Here is a 17,019-nt window from a genome sequence, read left to right on the forward strand (position 1 = left end):
TTAGACCTGGGACACCAGGTGGGGGAAATTAATTATCAGGTAGAACAGAAAACCAGCAGGCTCCGGACAGTGTAGGGTAAGAGTTGAATACCCCTGACCTAGACCATATGAGAGTCAAAATAAGAGGGATGGAGAAATTATTTGTTTGGTAAGAGGGTATAACAGGTAAAGAGCTGCCCAATGATCACTGAGTAGTCACTTCACTTCCTGTCCCTCTCCTGTCCATCCAATCTACTGTCAGTCCCTCTCCTGTCCATCACATCTCCTGTCCCTCTCCTGTTCATCCAATCTACTGTCAGTCCCTCTCCTGTCCATCACATCTCCTGTCCCTCTCCTGTCCATCACATCTCCTTTCCATTTCCTTTCCAACCAATCTATTGTCCCTCTAATGTCCCTCTCCTGTCCATCCAATCCAATGTCCCACTCCAGTTCCTCCAATCTACCTTCCCTCTCCTGTCTATCCAATCTACTGTCCCTCTCATGTCTATCCAATCTACTGTCCCTCTCCTGTCTATCAATCTACTGTCCCTCTCCTGTCTATCCAATCTACTGTCCCTCTCCTGTCTATCAATCTACTGTCCCTCTCCTGTCTATCCAATCTACTGTCCCTCTCCTTTCTATCCAATCTACTGTCCCTCTCCTGTCTATCAATCTACTGTCCCTCTCCTGTCTATCCAATATACCGTCCCTCTCCTGTCTATCCAATCTACTGTCCCTCTCCTTTCTATCCAATCTAATGTCCCTCTCCTGTCTATCCAATCTAATGTCCCTCTCCTGTCTATCCAATCTACTGTCCCTCTCCTGTCTCCAATCTACTGTCCCTCTCCTGTCTATCCAATCTACTGTCCCTCTCCTGTCTATCCAATCTACTGTCCCTCTCCTGTCTATCCAATCTACTGTCCCTCTCCTGTCTATCCAATCTACTGTCCCTCTCCTGTCTATCCAATCTACTGTCCCTCTCCTGTCTATCCAATCTACTGTCCCTCTCCTGTCTATCCAATCTACTGTCCCTCTCCTGTCTATCCAATCTACTGTCCCTCTCCTGTCTATCCAATCTACTGTCCCTCTCCTGTCTATCCAATATACTGTCCCTCTCCTGTCTATCCAATCTACTGTCCCTCTCCTTTCTATCCAATCTACTGTCCCTCTCCTGTCTATCCAATATACTGTCCCTCTCCTGTCTATCCAATCTACTGTCCCTCTCCTGTCTATCCAATCTACTGTCCCTCTCCTTTCTATCCAATCTACTGTCCCTCTCCTGTCTATCCAATCTAATGTCCCTCTCCTGTTCCTCCAATCTACTGTCCCTCTCATGTTCCTCCAATCTACTGTCCCTCTTCTGTCCATCCAATATCCTATCCCTCTCCTGTCCCTCTCCTGTCTATCCAATCTACTGTCCCTCTCCTGTCTATCCAATCTACTGTCCCTCTCCTGTTCCTCCAATCTACTGTCCCTCTTCTGTCCATCCAATATCCTGTCTCTCTCCTGTCCATCCAATCTACTGTCCCTCTCATGTTCCTCCAATCTACTGTCCCTCTTCTGTCCATCCAAAATCCTGTCTCTCTCCTGTCCATCCAATCTAATGTCCCTCTCATGTTCTTCCAATCTACTGTCCCTCTCATGTTCCTCCAATCTACTGTCCCTCTTCTGTCCATCCAATATCCTGTCCCTCTCCTGTCTATCCCATCTCCTGTCTCTCTCTTGTCCCTCTCCTGTCTATCCAATCTACTGTCCCTCTCCTGTCCCTCTCCTGTCTATCCCATATCCTGTCCCTCTCCTGTCTATCCCATCTCCTGTCCCTCTCCTGTCTATCCAATCTACTGTCCCTCTCATGTTCCTCCAATCTACTGTCCCTCTTCTGTCCATCCAATATCCTGTCCCTCTCCTGTCTATCCAATCTACTGTCCCTCTCCTGTCTACTGTCTCTCTCCTGTCCATCCAATCTACTGTCCCTCTCATGTTCCTCCAATCTACTGTCCCTCTTCTGTCCATCCAATATCCTGTCCCTCTCCTGTCTATCCCATCTCCTGTCCCTCTCCTGTCCCTCTCCTGTCTATCCAATCTACTGTCCCTCGCCTGTCTATCCCATCTCCTGTCCCGCTCCTGTCCCTCTCCTGTCTCTCTCCTGTCTATCCCATCTCCTGTCTCTCTCCTGTCCCTCACCTGTCTATCCCATCTCCTGTCCCTCTCCTGTCAATCCAATCTCTTGTCCCTCTCTTGTCCCTCCAATCTCCTTTCCCTCAAACCTATTATCCCTCCAACCTACTAACATACTGTCCCTCCAATCTCCTTTCCCTCAAACCTATTCTCCCTCCAACCTACTAACATACTGTCCCCCCAATCTCCTGTCCCTCCAATAAAGGCTACTGCCTCTAAAATACTGTCCCTCCAACTTTGTGCCACTTCAACATACTGTCCCGCCAACCCACTCACCCCACCAATCCACAAACCCCATGTACTGCTCCCCCGCCATGATGTCCCACCGCCAACTCCCCACCCATTACCCCATCTATCCCCTCTGCGGTCCCCAGGTTAGTATCTTACTATGTGCAGCTCCAGGTAGTCTCCCAGTCCCTTGGCACTCTCCACCCTGAGCAGCACGGCCTCCTTGAGCTGCGTGCTGAAGCCCACCGCCAGCCGGTCTGCCCGCGTGCTCGGCCGGTCGTTGGGGGGCCAGGTGTACGTGATGAGGGCTCCTCCTCTCCCGAAGATGTAGGTTGTCCCAGCTGTGGAGAGAAGAGGAGGCAAGTGTTATATATGGTTAAAACTATTTTATACTCTCATATCATGTGATACATTTGAAGATCAAACCAATAGATGAAAGTATCAAAAAGAAGGCTTCGGGAAAGCATTCCAGGTGACTACCTCATGAAGCTGGTTGAGAGAATGCCAAGAGTATGCAAAGCTATCATCAAGACAAAGGGAGGCTACTTTGAAGAATCTCATATATAAAATATACTTTGATTAGTTTAACACTTTTTTGGTTACGACATGATTCCATATGTGTTATTTCTTAGTTTTGATTTCTTCACTATAATTCTACAATGTAGAAAATAGTAAAATAAAGAAAAACCCTGAAATGAGTAGGTGTGTCCAAACTTTTGACTGGTACTATACGCATATATATACACTATCTACCAAGATAATTTTTTCATCTGTATTATTTGTAGCCATCTATTTACTACGACAAACAAATGCTGGAACTAAAACCACACTCAACCAACTCTATAAGGCCATAAACAAACAAGAAAACGCTCATCCAGAAGCGGCGCTCCTAGTAGCCGGGGACTTTAATGCAGGCAAACTTAAATCCTTTTTTACCTCATTTCTACCAGCATGTCACATGTGCAACCAGAGGGAAAAAAACTCTAGACCACCTTTACTCCACACACAGAGAAGCATATAAAGCTCTCCCTCGCCCTCCATTTGGCAAATCTAACCATCATTCTGTCTTCCTGATCCCTGCTTACAAAAAAAAACTAAAGCAGGAAGTACCAGTGACTCGCTCAATAGGGAAGTGGTCAGATAACTCGGATGCTACGCTACAGGACTGTTTTGCTAGAATAGACTGGAATATGTTCCGGGATTCATCCAATGGCATTGAGGAGTATACCACCTCAGCTTCATCAATAAGTGCATCGACAACATGGTCCCCACAGTGACCGTGCGTACATACCCCAACCAGAAGCCATGGATTACAGGCAATGTCCGCACCGAGCTAAAGGCTAGAGCTGCCGCTTTCAAGGAGCGGGACACTAATCCGGACGCTTATAAGAAATACCCTTATGCCCTCAGACGAACCATCAAACAGGCAAAGTGTCAATACAGGACTAATATTGAATCCTGCTACACCGGCTCTGAGGCTCGTCGGATGTGGCAGGGCTTGCAAACTATTACGGACTGCAAAGGGAAACCCAGCCGTGAGCTGCCCAGTGACGCGAGCCTACTAGACGATCTAAATCGCTTGGAGGCAAGCAACACTGAAGCATGACTGAGAGCACCAGCTGTTCCGGACAACTGTGTGATCACGCTCTCCGTAACCAATGTGAGCAAGAACTTTAAACAGGTCATTCACAAGGCCGCGACGGATTACCCGGACGTGTACTCAGATCATACACGGACCAACTGCAAGTGTCTTCACTGACATTTTCAACCTATCCCTGACCGAGTCTGTAATAACTAGATGTTTTAAGCCGACCTTCATGCCCAAGAAAGTGAAGGTAACCTGCCTAAATGAATACCGCCCCGTAGCACTCATATCGGTAGCCATGAAGTGCTTTGAAAGGCTGGTCATAACTCACATCAACACCATCATCCCGGAAACCCTAGACCCACTCCAATTTGCATACTGCCCCAACAGATCCACAGATGACGCAATCTCACTGCCCTTTCCCACCTGGACAAAAGGAACACCTATGTGAGAATGCTGTTCATTGACTACAGCTCAGCATTCAACACCATAGTGCCCACAAAGTTCAACATTAAGCTAAGCACCCTGGGACTAAACACCTCCCTCTGCAACTGGATCCTGGACTTCCTGACGGGCCGCCCCCAGGTGGTAAGGGTAGGTAACAACACATCTGCCATGCTGATCCTCAGCACAAGGGCCCCTCAGGGGTGTGTGCTTAGTCCCCTCCTGTACTCCCTGTTCACTCACAACTGAGTGGCCAAGCACGACTCCAACACCATCATTACGTTTGCTGACAACACAACAGTGTTAGGCCTGATCACCGACAACGATGAGACAGTCAATAGGGAGGAGATCAGAGACCTGGCAATGTGGTGCCAGGACAAACAACCTCTCTCTCAATGTGAGCAAGACAAAAGAGCTGACAATAGGAAAAGGACAATAGGAAAAGGAGGGCCGAACAGGCCCCCATTAACATCGACAGGGCTGTAGTGGAGCGACTTGTATGGCAACTGCTCGGCATCTGACCGCAAGGCGCTACAGAGGGTAGTGGGTATGGCCCAGTACATCACTTGGTCCAAGCTTCCTGCCATCCAGGACCTATATAATAGGCAGTGTCAGAGAAAGGCCCAAATTGTCAAAGACTTCAGTCACCCAAGTCAAATAATGTTCTCTCTGCTACCGTACAGCAAGCGGCACCAGAGCTCCAGGTCTAGGTCCAAAAGGCTCCTTAACAGCCTCTACCCCTAAGACTGCTGAACAATTAATCAAATGGCCACCCGGACTATTCACATTGACACCCCCACCCTGTGTTTTTACACTGCTGCTACTTGCTGTTTATTGTCTACACATAGTCACTTTACCCCTACCTATATGTACAAATTACCTCAACTAAGCTGCACCCCCACACATTGACTCGGTACCCCCTGTATATAGCCTCGTTATTGTTATTTTATTATGTTGCTTTTTGTTTTATTTTTTACTTTAGTAAATATTTTCTGAACTCTATTTCTTGAACTGCATTGTTGGTTAAGGGCTTGTAAGTAAGCATTTCACGTAAGGTCTACACTTGTTGTATTCAGCATTTCACAGTAAGATCTACAGCTGTTGTATTCAGCATTTCACAGTAAGATCTACAGCTGTTGTATTCAGCATTTCACAGTAAGATCTACAGCTGTTGTTTTCAGCATTTCACAGTAAGGTCTACTACACCTGTTGTATTCTGCATTTCACAGTAAGATCTACACCTGTTGTATTCAGCATTTCACAGTAAGATCTACATCTGTTGTATTTGGCACATGTGACAAATAAGATTTGATTTGACCTCAGTCATTTTGCACTTTGCACATTTTCGGGCATCATATCCTAATAAATTATACATACTTTTGCATTTATATTTTCCATAAACCTCTCTCGTGTCCATGGGATCTCTGTGGCTGCCCTCAATACTGCATCAAAACTCATTCTGCACACACGGATGCCTGCCAAATGACCTAAAACGACATTGAAATGAGACACCAACACTCCAGCCACAGACCTCGTCTCATATTAACAATGCTGTGTGGGCACAGCAGAGACATAGCAGGAAAAGTCTGTTTGATGCTTAGTGGGCAAACGGATGATGAAAGCGCTGTCAAACACCGGGGGCGATCGCTGAGTCACTCGCACACACTGCCAGAGACAGTGAATCATCACACTTTATTTTAGTTGCTCCAGCTTTGACAATTACGACTACTTGTGACCCATCTACAGATCAGCTGGTATTGCTATTTCGAACAGGCTCATGTAATGAACCCAGTGCCAAACCCTTCTGTTCCTCCCTCCCACCAGAGACTAGCTGTGTTGTTTCCTACCAGCTGTATTCTTTTAGCACTGAATAATTATCGCAGCATGGTAGGGGAGCAGGCTGAAAGAAGAGTAGGCGGAAAGAGGGAGGCAGGGATGGAAAGAAATTAGAGGGGGTGACAATGAGGTCTGAGTTGTGATGGTTGGATGTGTTGAAGCCAGTGAGGTAATGTTCATCTGTTCCACAGCTACATCACTCTGTTGTCTTCCGGCTCAAAGGCGTCAGGGCTGTTCAAGATGAGAAGAGACACATGGAGCAGGTTGGTGTTTTTCATTGTGAATCTTGTTCTGGAGGCAGTTCTGCAGAGTGGTCACTAGCTGGCACAGCCACAAAGACATAAAATCACATTTTAAACCTAACCCCAACCATAAGCTCATCCTTAACCACATTGCCAACCCTAATGCCTGACCCTAACCTTAAATTAATACCAAAAAGCAAATGTTAGTTTTCATGAATTTGTACAATATAGCAAATTTGGACTTTGCGGCTGGTCTATCTAAGAGGAAAACGCTCAGTTCTGCCTCCAGGCCAAGCAGTGGTGTAAAGTACTACTTAATTGTTTTTTGGGGTATCTGCACTTACTTTAATATTTATATTTTTTGACAACTTTTACTTTCCCTCTACTACATTCTGAAATACAATTATGTACGTTTTACTCCTTACATTTTCCCTGAAACCCAAAAGCACTTCTTACATTTTGAATGCTTAGCGGAACAGAAAAATTGTCCAATTAAAGCACTTATCAAGATAACATGCCTGGTCATCCCTACTGCCTCTGATCTGGTGGACTCACTAAACACAAATGTCTAGTTTGAAAATGATGTATCAGTGTTTGAGTGTCCAATCATAAATAAAACATTTAAAAATAAAATTGTGCCGTCTGGTTTGTTTAATATAAGGAATTTTAGGTTATTCTCTTGAAACTAGGGGGCACTATTTTTATTTTGGGAAAAATAACGTTCCCAAAGGAAACCGCCTATTTCTCAGGACCAGATGCTAGAATATGCATATAATTGACAGCTTATGATAGAAAACACTCTAAAGTTTCCAAAACTGTCAAAATATTGTCTGTGAGTATAACAGAACTGATATTGCAGGCAAAAGCTTAAGAAAAATCCAATCAGGAAGTGACTCATGTTTTGAAACCGTTGTCTTCCTATGCACCCCTATTGGCCATTGAAAGGGATATCAACCAGATTCCTTTTTCTACGTATTCCCTAAGGTATTGTGACGTAGTTTCACGCCATTATGTTGAAGAATGATTATAAAAAAACGTTTGCCATGTTTCTGTCGTTATATTATGTATATAATTCAACAAAAAAAATCGGCGTTGTCGTGACCATTATTTGCGGTGGATTTCTGAACATAACATGACAAGCAAACGGAGGAATTTTGGGTATAAAAATAATCTTTATGGAACAAAAGGAACATTTGCTGTCTAACTGGGAGGCTCGTCAGTGAAAACATCCAAAGATCATCAAAGGTAAATGGTTCATTTGATTGCTTTTCTGATTTTCGTGACCAAGCTTCCTGCTGCTAGCTGGACATAATGCTATGCTAGGCTATCGATAAACTTACACAAACGCTTGTCTTGCTTTGGCTGTAAAGCATAATTTCCAAATCTGAGATGACAGGGTGATTAACAAAAGGCTAAGCTGTGTTTCACTATATTTCACTTGTGATTTCATGAATATTAATATTTTCTAGGAATATTTTTTGACCGTTGCGCTATGCTAATTAGTGTAGTTGATGACAATTCTCCAGGATCTGGGATGGGTGGTTCCAAGAGGTTTTAATTGATTTTGATACTTAGTGTCACGCCCTGGCCTTAGTTATCTTTGTTTTCTTTATTATTTTGGTTAGGTCAGGGTGTGACATGGGGGATTTATGTGTTTTGTCTGGTCTAGGGGTTTTGTATGTTTATGGGGTGTTTTCTAGTCTAGGTGTCTATGGTTGCCTAGATTGGTTCTCAATTAGAGGCAGGTGTTTATCGTTGTCTCTGATTGGGAGCCATATTTAGGCAGCCATGTTCTGTGGGTATTTTGTGGGTGGTTGTCTTCTGTCTATGCACCAGATAGGACTGTTTGGGTGGTTTGTAGTGTTCTCGTTTATGGTCTTTATTAAACATGTTGAACTCTAACCACGCTGCATTTTGGTCCTCCTCTCCTTCAACGGAAGAAAACCGTCACATTTGAGCAATTACATTTAATTGTGATACTTAAGTAGATTTAAAACCAAATACTTTTAGACTTTTAGTCGAGTAGTATTTTACTGGGTGACTTTTTTTATAAAGGTATCTTTACTTTTACTCAAGTATGACAATTGGGAACTTTTTCCACCACTGAGTGCAAGACTCATGACAATAAATGTCAACCTGCGCACATGGAGGGAAACTGCTCTAAGATGGCCGCTGGTAGAATGGCACCCATGTTGCAGAGAGATTGAGGCAGTAACACTAGCAGCAGCACCCACACTCAGGTGCGAGTCTCTCGCTTTTCTCTTTCCGCCTCAGTGTGTGAAGCGGGTGATGACTCGGCTCTCCGGGTCCCAGCCTTCCAATCTAATTTTATTTTCTAAATAAACAAGATGCGTGACTGAAATACTATAACTAGCCCACAGCATGAAAGACCATCTTAGAGAAAGAAGATACACAACTGAAGGTTTCACTTTCTCCTCTTCCATCAGTCATGTAGAACACAGGAAATTGGCATAAATACAGAAGGTGATAGTGATGATGAGGATGACTACTGAAGACAGATCGCCACCGCATATCTATTTACAATATCTACACCAACAACTACTCAATAATCAACACTACAGTACATATTCTATTGACAATTTAATCCAGATGCCATGCCCAGGGAAACGTTTACAATCAACACCGCTTACGACTGTAAAGCCACAAAGTCAAAAACTGCAAAGTACCTGTCATCGATCATTAAACTAGCTAACTTCATTTCATTTAAGACAGTGCTGTATAATTATCTCTCCATTTATTCAGTTCTTGTCCTGTGTGGTGGCAGGCACAATGTCTGCGGTGACGGTGGCCACCTGTCGTTACGGCAAACCTGCAGCAGCCCACTAAGCGATGATACAAAGAGGTGATGAGGCTTCTAATGAGCTGGTCTGACAGGTCTTCCCTGACTGAGACCGTGTCTTAGTGTGTCAGAGACACCCAACACCTGCTCCTCTCCGCTAGCTAACTGACTGGTGCAGAGGCAATGCATGTAGACCCATGCCACCCACCAACCACATATACCTTTCTGCACACCAAGGGATTGAGTGAGAGAGAGATGTAGAGAGAGATGTAGAGGGAGACGGAGAGGTAGAGGGAGACGTAGAGGGAGACGGAGAGGGAGATGTAGAGGGAGACGTAGAGGGAGAGGGAGACGGAGAGGTAGAGGGAGAGGTAGAGAGAGACATAGAGAGAGATGTAGAGGGAGACGTAGAGGGAGAGGTAAAGGGAGATGTAGATGTAGAGGGAGACGTAGAGGGAGAGGTAGAGGGAGAGGAAGACGTAGAGGGAGACGTAGAGGGAGACGTAGAGGGAGAGGAAGACGTAGAGAGAGATGTAGAGGGAGACGTAGAGGGAGACGTACAGGGAGATGTAGAGGGAGAGGTAAAGGGAGATGTAAAGGGAGATTTAAAGGGAGATGTAGAGAGAGATGTAGAGGGAGACGTAGAGGGAGATGTAGAGGTAGAGGGAGATGTAAAGGGAGATGTAGAGAGAGATGTAGAGGGAGATGTAAAGGGAGATGTAGAGGGAGATGTAGAGGGAGATGTAGAGGTAGAGGGAGACGTAGAGGGAGACGTAGAGGGAGATGTACAGGGAGATGCAGAGGTAGAGGGGGACGTAGAGGGAGACGTAGAGAGAGATGTAGATGTAGAGGGAGATATAGAGGGAGATGTAGATGTAGAGGGAGACGTAGAGGGAGATGTAGAGGGAGATGTAGAGGTAGAGGGAGAAGTAGAGAGAGATGTAGAGGGAGACGTAGAGGGAGACGGAGAGGTAGAGGGAGACATAGAGGGAGACGTAGAGGTAGAGGGAGACATAGAGAGAGATGTAGAGGGAGACGTAGAGGGAGACGGCGAGGTAGAGGGAGACGTAGAGGGAGACGGAGAGGTAGAGGGAGACGTAGAGGGAGACGTAGAGGTAGAGGGAGACGTAGAGGGAGACGGAGAGGTAGAGGGAGACGTAGAGAGAGATGTAGAGGGAGACGTAGAGGAAGACGTAGAGGGAGACGTAGAGGGAGAGGTAGAGATAGATGTAGAGGGAGACGTAGAGGGAGACGGAGAGGTAGTGGTAGACATAGAGGGAGACGTAGAGGTAGAGGGAGACGTAGAGAGAGATGTAGAGGTAGAGGGAGATTTAAAGGGAGATGTAGAGAGAGATGTAGAGGGAGACGTAGAGGGAGATGTAAAGGTAGAGGTAGAGGGAGATGTAAAGGGAGATGTAGAGAGAGATGTAGAGAGAGATGTAGAGGGAGATGTAAAGGGAGATGTAGAGGGAGATGTAGAGGGAGACGTAGAGGGAGACGTAAAGGGAGATGTAGCGGTAGAGGGAGAGGGAGATGTAGAGGGAGGTGTAGAGGGAGATGTACAGGGAGACGTAGAGGGAGACGTAGAGGTAGACGTAGAGGGAGAGGCAGAGGGAGACGTAGAGGGAGACGGAGAGGGAGAGGGAGACGTAGAGGGAGGGAGAGGGAGAGGCAGAGGGAGACGTAGAGGGAGACGGAGAGGGAGATGTAGAGGGAGACGTAGAGGAGAGGGAGAGGGAGACGGAGAGGTAGAGGGAGAGGTAGAGGGAGATGTAGAGGGAGACGTAGAGGGAGAGGTAAAGGGAGATATAGAGGGAGATGTAGAGGGAGAGGTAGAGGGAGACAGAGAGGTAGAGGGAGACAGAGGGAGAGGTAGAGGGAGACGGAGAGGTAGAGGGAGATGTAGAGGGAGACGTAGAGGGAGACGTAGAGGGAGATGTAGAGGGAGACGGAGAGGTAGAGGGAGACAGAGGAAGAGGTAGAGGGAGACGGAGAGGTAGAGGGAGACGGAGAGGTAGAGGGAGAAGTAGAGGGAGACGGAGAGGGAGATGTAGAGGGAGAGGGAGACGTAGAGGGAGACGGAGAGGGAGATGTAGAGGGAGACGTAGAGGGAGAGGTAAAGGGAGATGTAGATGTAGAGGGAGACGTAGAGGGAGATGTAGAGGGAGACGTAGAGGGAGACGTAGAGGGAGATGTAGAGGGAGACGTAGAGGGAGATGTAGAGGTAGAGGGAGACGTAGAGGGAGATGTAGAGGTAGAGGGAGATGTAGAGGGAGAGGGAGACGTAGAGGGAGAGGTAGAAGGAGACGTAGAGGGAGACGTAGAGGGAGATGTAGAGGGAGACGGAGATGTAGAGGTAGAGGGAGATGTAGAGGGAGACGTAGAGGGAGATGTAGAGGGAGATGTAGAGGGAGAGGGAGACGTAGAGGGAGACATAGAGGGATATGTAGAGGTAGAGGGAGATGTAGAGGGAGAGGGAGACGTAGAGGGAGAGGTAGAAGGAGACGTAGAGGGAGACATAGAGGGAGATGTAGAGGTAGAGGGAGATGTAGATGGAGACGTAGAGGGAGACGTAGAGGGAGATGTAGAGGGAGACGTAGAGGTAGAGGGAGATGTAGAGGGAGACGTAGATGGATATGTAGAGGTAGAGGGAGATGTAGAGGTAGAGGGAGATGTAGAGGGAGATGTAGAGGGAGACGTAGAGGGAGACGTAGAGGGAGAGGTAAAGGGAGATGTAGATGTAGAGAGGAGACGTAGAGGGAGACGTAGAGGGAGATGTAGAGGGAGGCGTAGAGGTAGAGGGAGATGTAGAGGGAGACGTAGATGGAGATGTAGAGGTAGAGGAGATGTAGAGGTAGAGGGAGACGTAGAGTAGGGAGATGTAGAGGGAGATGTAGGGGGAGATGAGAGAGGTAGAGGGAGATGTAGAGGGAGAGGGAGAGGTAGAAGGAGACGTAGAGGGAGACATAGAGGGAGATGTAGAGGGAGACGTAGAGGGAGACGTAGAGGTAGAGGGAGATGTAGAGGGAGACGTAGAGGGAGAGGTAGAGGGAGAGGTAGAGGGAGAGGTAGAGGGAGATGTAGAGGGAGAGGTAGAGGGAGATGTAGATGGAGACGTAGAGGGAGACGTAGAGGTAGAGGGAGATGTAGAGGGAGATGTAGAGGTAGAGGGAGATGTAGAGGGAGAGGGAGACGTAGAGGGAGAGGTAGAGGATAAGAGTGGGAGAGAGAGAAGAAGAAGTCAGAGAGAGAGAGTGAGAGTGAGAGATAAAAAGACAAAGAGAAAGTGAGCTATCAGCATAACTCCTTAAGTCTCCACACTGTCCATTTTATACTTAAGACTGAAGTTAGAACTAAATGAATAAGGTCTTGGGAGTCCTCGTCGGCCAACAAAACTCAGGGCAGAATATGGATTTTCCACTGACCTTGACCAGTCTACCTCTAATCAAGCTATCTGCTCTCTCTGTTTTGTTGGACTAATAATAATAATGATGGAAACGCTCCGTAGCACTCATGTTTATTTTGCAGACTGAATAAGAGCTAAATATTTATTACTTGTCCAATTAGCTCAGGCTGGAATCGATGTCAACCAATCAATCCTCTCTACCTGCAACAGAGAAGGGGGAGGCGATATCAAATGTTGCAGGACGCCACGTTGATTATTCTTTTCATTTCTGGGGCCGGTAACATTTCATTTTCAGTTGAGGCCGGGGGGAAAAATAATCATAAAGCTCCCTGAATGAAAAGTAATGAAAAAAACTGATTGATTTTAAATTGTTCCAATGCAGGGCAGGTGGAGTGTGTGTGTGTCGTGTGAGTGGTGGGGTTTGTCATATTGGACACTCATGGTGAATAGCCATTGATTCGGGCCAAAGCAAGGCCTTCTAGGACACTTGTTCTCCACAACAGCTATAAAATAAATAGGTCATCATAGACAGACGGCTAGAATGATATGCGACCAGATGTCTCTCATCCCGACAGACCAGCGTCTACTGTACTCAGTCCACAGATATATGACTCGAGTGGCCTATGTAATAAGCCTCCATAACTTCTAGTGTTCTATTTAATTGTGCGATTCAGCCTTTCTTATGATTCACGGTGACGAAGGACAAGTTGATCCAACACCGGAACCACTACAACAATACTGTTGGTATCTTTAGACATATAAACTAGGCAGTGCCTCTTCAGACTCCGTCCGTAAACCCTCTCTGTTAAACCTTCTGTTCATACATGAACCAAGTGGGTTGTTGGTGTAACTAGTCCATGTGACTAGACTGCGATATGGATACCCTTTGAAAAGAGCAAAACAGAAACCTTTCAACAGTTTGGTTCTAAAGAGAAGTTTCACAATGAAGTGACCTGGTAGACTGGACGTTGCAGATAGGACATGTTGTCAACTAGAACTCTGTTGAGCTCAAGACGAACAGATACAACACACAAGCGCGCACACACGCACGCACACACGCACGCACACACATATATTCACATGCATGCACACACACTTGTGGTAGTTTCACAATCTACAGGGTTGATTGCGTCAGATAGACATTTCCCTGTAGGTCCATTTAAACCATGTATCTGATGCGGGTTGGAGATTGGCTCATATCATCTAGTGTTAACATAGTCTGAAGAAGCCTGGCCTTTCTGTCCTTTGGGACCCTGAGTGGTGCAGCGGTCTAAGGCACTGCATCGCAGTGCTAGAGGCATCACTGCAGACCCGGGTTCGATCCTGGGCTGTATCACAACCGGCCGTGATCAGGAGTCCCACAGGGCGGCGCACAATTGGTGTCGTCCCAGTGTCGTCCAGGTTAAGGGAGGGTTTGGCCGGGGTAGGCCGTCATTGTAAATAAGAATCTGTTCTTAACTGACTTGCCTGGTTAAATGAAGGTCAAATGAATAAAAATAGGCTGATGGGCTAGGATAGAGTGTGTGAGTGTGCAGTTATCTCAGGCACATTGCACCCCTACGGTGGCCACACTGCTAAACTCACATAGCTGTTTGACGCCGACCACAACGGCCAATGGAATTTACAGAAGAGAAAATACCCAATTGTATGGAGGCACAGGAGTGGAAACATTTCAACCCCAAATATTCTACAAGAAAGCTTTGGTCTACAATGATTCACCAACTTGGTTTCTTGGTAAACTGCTCGAGTCCCTGCTCTTTCAAATTGTTTTACAAAATGGAGGGAGGGGATGGTATAAAGGGATGGAGGGGAGGGAGGTCAGAGACGGACAGTTTCACCTGCCGATAAGGGGAACATCTCTCGGAGGGTTGATAGGTCGAAACGTTGTGTTAACGCCCCGCATATATTATCAGGACCCAAAAGGCCCTTCTGCCTCATAACGTGTGTGATAGGAAGACCCAAAAGGCCCTTCTGCCTCATAACATGTGTGATAGGAAGACCCAAAAGGCCCTTCTGCCTCATAACGTGTGTGATAGGAAGACCCAAAAGGCCCTTCTGCCTCATAACGTGTGTGATAGCTCTGGGGGTGCTTCTGGAACGTCTCATCGAGAGTGAGAATGGGCCGACTCAAAGATTGAATAACCAACAGTCACATGCGCCCCTGAATCAAACCACACACAAATCACACACACACACACACACACACACACACACACACACACACACACACACACACACACACACACACACACACACACACACACACACACACACACACACACACACACACACACACACACACACAGTCACAACCCACTACAACTGCAGCAACATTCTTGCCGGCCTCCTAATAACCTGGCAGTCAGAGACGTGGGACAGTTGAATATTTCAATGGCAGGTTTAGCCCTGCGACTCTAACAGTCTTAATTATTCATCACCTTCACAGACTGCAGCGCACAACACATTTTCACAGCACATGATATCATTTTTTAAATCTATTTACGAGAAATGTGACATTGGCTAGGTTTCACTGCTGATTATGTCAACGATGGGAACAGACGGCATCTTGGGGGCAGAGAGAGGGGGAGGAAAAAGGTTCCTTCTACATGTGGTTATTTAGAGGAACCAGAGTAAACGAGACACGGGGAAGAGTTACGGCGAGACACCAACATCTCCCGCATGGTGCCATCATTCTGGAAAGGTCAGGATTCGGTAGGTGATGTGTACGCTTCTTGTTAGTGGGGCAAATTAGCGTTAACATCATACTGATTATGCTCTAGGGTAAGGAAACAAATGCGGGCTAATGCCTTGCTCCAGTCGTTGACCTTGTTTAAGTGGTATCTCGCCTTGTTGGAACTAGCCTTGTGAAAATTAGGGGTGCCTAAAGTTCACAATGCACAACAACACATCCATCACTCTTTTTTATGGGTAAACATGGGACAAATACACAAAAAGGGGATTCGGAAATAGAAAATGAGGAAAATGGACTCCTGACTTATACTGTAGACTACACAGCCTTTACAGTAATTTACAAGTCAACATATAAGAATGGACTTAGCTTCGAGCTTATAGCCTTTAAATCTGAAAATAGACTCTTGGCTCTTTCAGTAACTCGCCAAATGGAGACATACTGTACATATCCTTGATTCCATGAATCAAATTAGCCTTTGTCCATTTAATCAATTCCTGTCTGATTGTCAGACAACCTCTCCTGAAAGGGTCACTTATCTCTTATTGCCAGAATACAGTTTCTCTCAGTAAACATCAACTTACATTCTAGACCAATCAGTGTTGACACAAAATGCACTAATGTTGACCTGTGCTGAGTGTAGCATTCTAATGGCTCCTCAGTTTGAGTGGAGTCAAAATGGAGTGGAGTGGGTGGATGGTTGTGTTGGTTATGGTGGTGGATGGTGGGTGGGATGGAGACTAATGGTGAAGCCAGTGTAAATGATCTTCGGTCTGAGACAAGGTGAGTGGAAGTTATGGATGGAGGGGGAACGGACGGACGGAGGTGGGCGAGGAACAGAAGTAGAGAGAGAGAGAGAGAGAGAGAGAGAGAGAGAGAGAGAGAGAGAGAGAGAAAGATTGAGAGAGATGAAAGTGAGAGGATGAGATGGAGAGAGGGATCAATGGAGAATGAGAAAGAGAGAGAGAGAGGTGTGATGTTCTGTATATTCTAGTGTCCCACTTCAAAGGCATTGGGGATGAAGAGTGAAGAGATGAAAGGGGGCCTGACGGACGGACTCTCTGTGTGTGTGTGTGTGTGTGTGTGTGTGTGTGTGTGTGTGTGTGTGTGTGTGTGTGTGTGTGTGTGTGTGTGTGTGTGCATGTGCACATGCATTTGAGTGAGTGTGTATAGGTCTGCCACATGAACAACATGAGATTTCCTACACGGGTCAATCACTATGGGGTTTGGGCTTCTGCACAACTGTCTTGTATGAATGCTGTTCGCCGTCACTGTAGCCTTCATGACAAATCTTTACTGGCCTTTAATGCCTTTTGCATTCCATTATACGTGGCTGGTGAATGCATTTGTACTGTCCCACCAGGTCTTTTAAGTCTTACTGAAGTTCAGGATGACACTATGCTTCTGCTGAGTGACTTCATCCACTGTGGTCACAGACGGGTTAAAACCTATCAACCTTTAGAAATAAGCTGTGACAGAGGTCAGATGGGGTCAGACGTTGAAAACATTTCAAAGCCATCCGTGACCAATGACCACAAAGGGCCCGGGCGGCCATCGTAAATGTCATCTCCCTCCCTCTCTCTGATGTTATTCTGACGAGCCAAGGAAATAAAACGACTGTCTGTCGTCGAA

General features: G+C 46.4%; 1 protein-coding gene across 1 annotated transcript in view; it reads right to left on the reverse strand.

Annotated features, from left to right (window-relative positions):
* LOC112214891 (neurexin-2-like) overlaps nucleotides 1–17,019 on the reverse strand; it is a 1,125,107-nt gene that overhangs the window by 151,689 nt on the left and 956,399 nt on the right. Inside the window, 1 exon segment of the mRNA XM_042298402.1 lies at nucleotides 2,545–2,726. Coding sequence (XP_042154336.1) covers nucleotides 2,545–2,726 — 182 coding nt within the window.

This window comes from Oncorhynchus tshawytscha, linkage group LG15 (genome assembly GCF_018296145.1).
Source record: "Oncorhynchus tshawytscha isolate Ot180627B linkage group LG15, Otsh_v2.0, whole genome shotgun sequence".
Classification (NCBI taxonomy): Eukaryota; Metazoa; Chordata; class Actinopteri; order Salmoniformes; family Salmonidae; genus Oncorhynchus; species Oncorhynchus tshawytscha.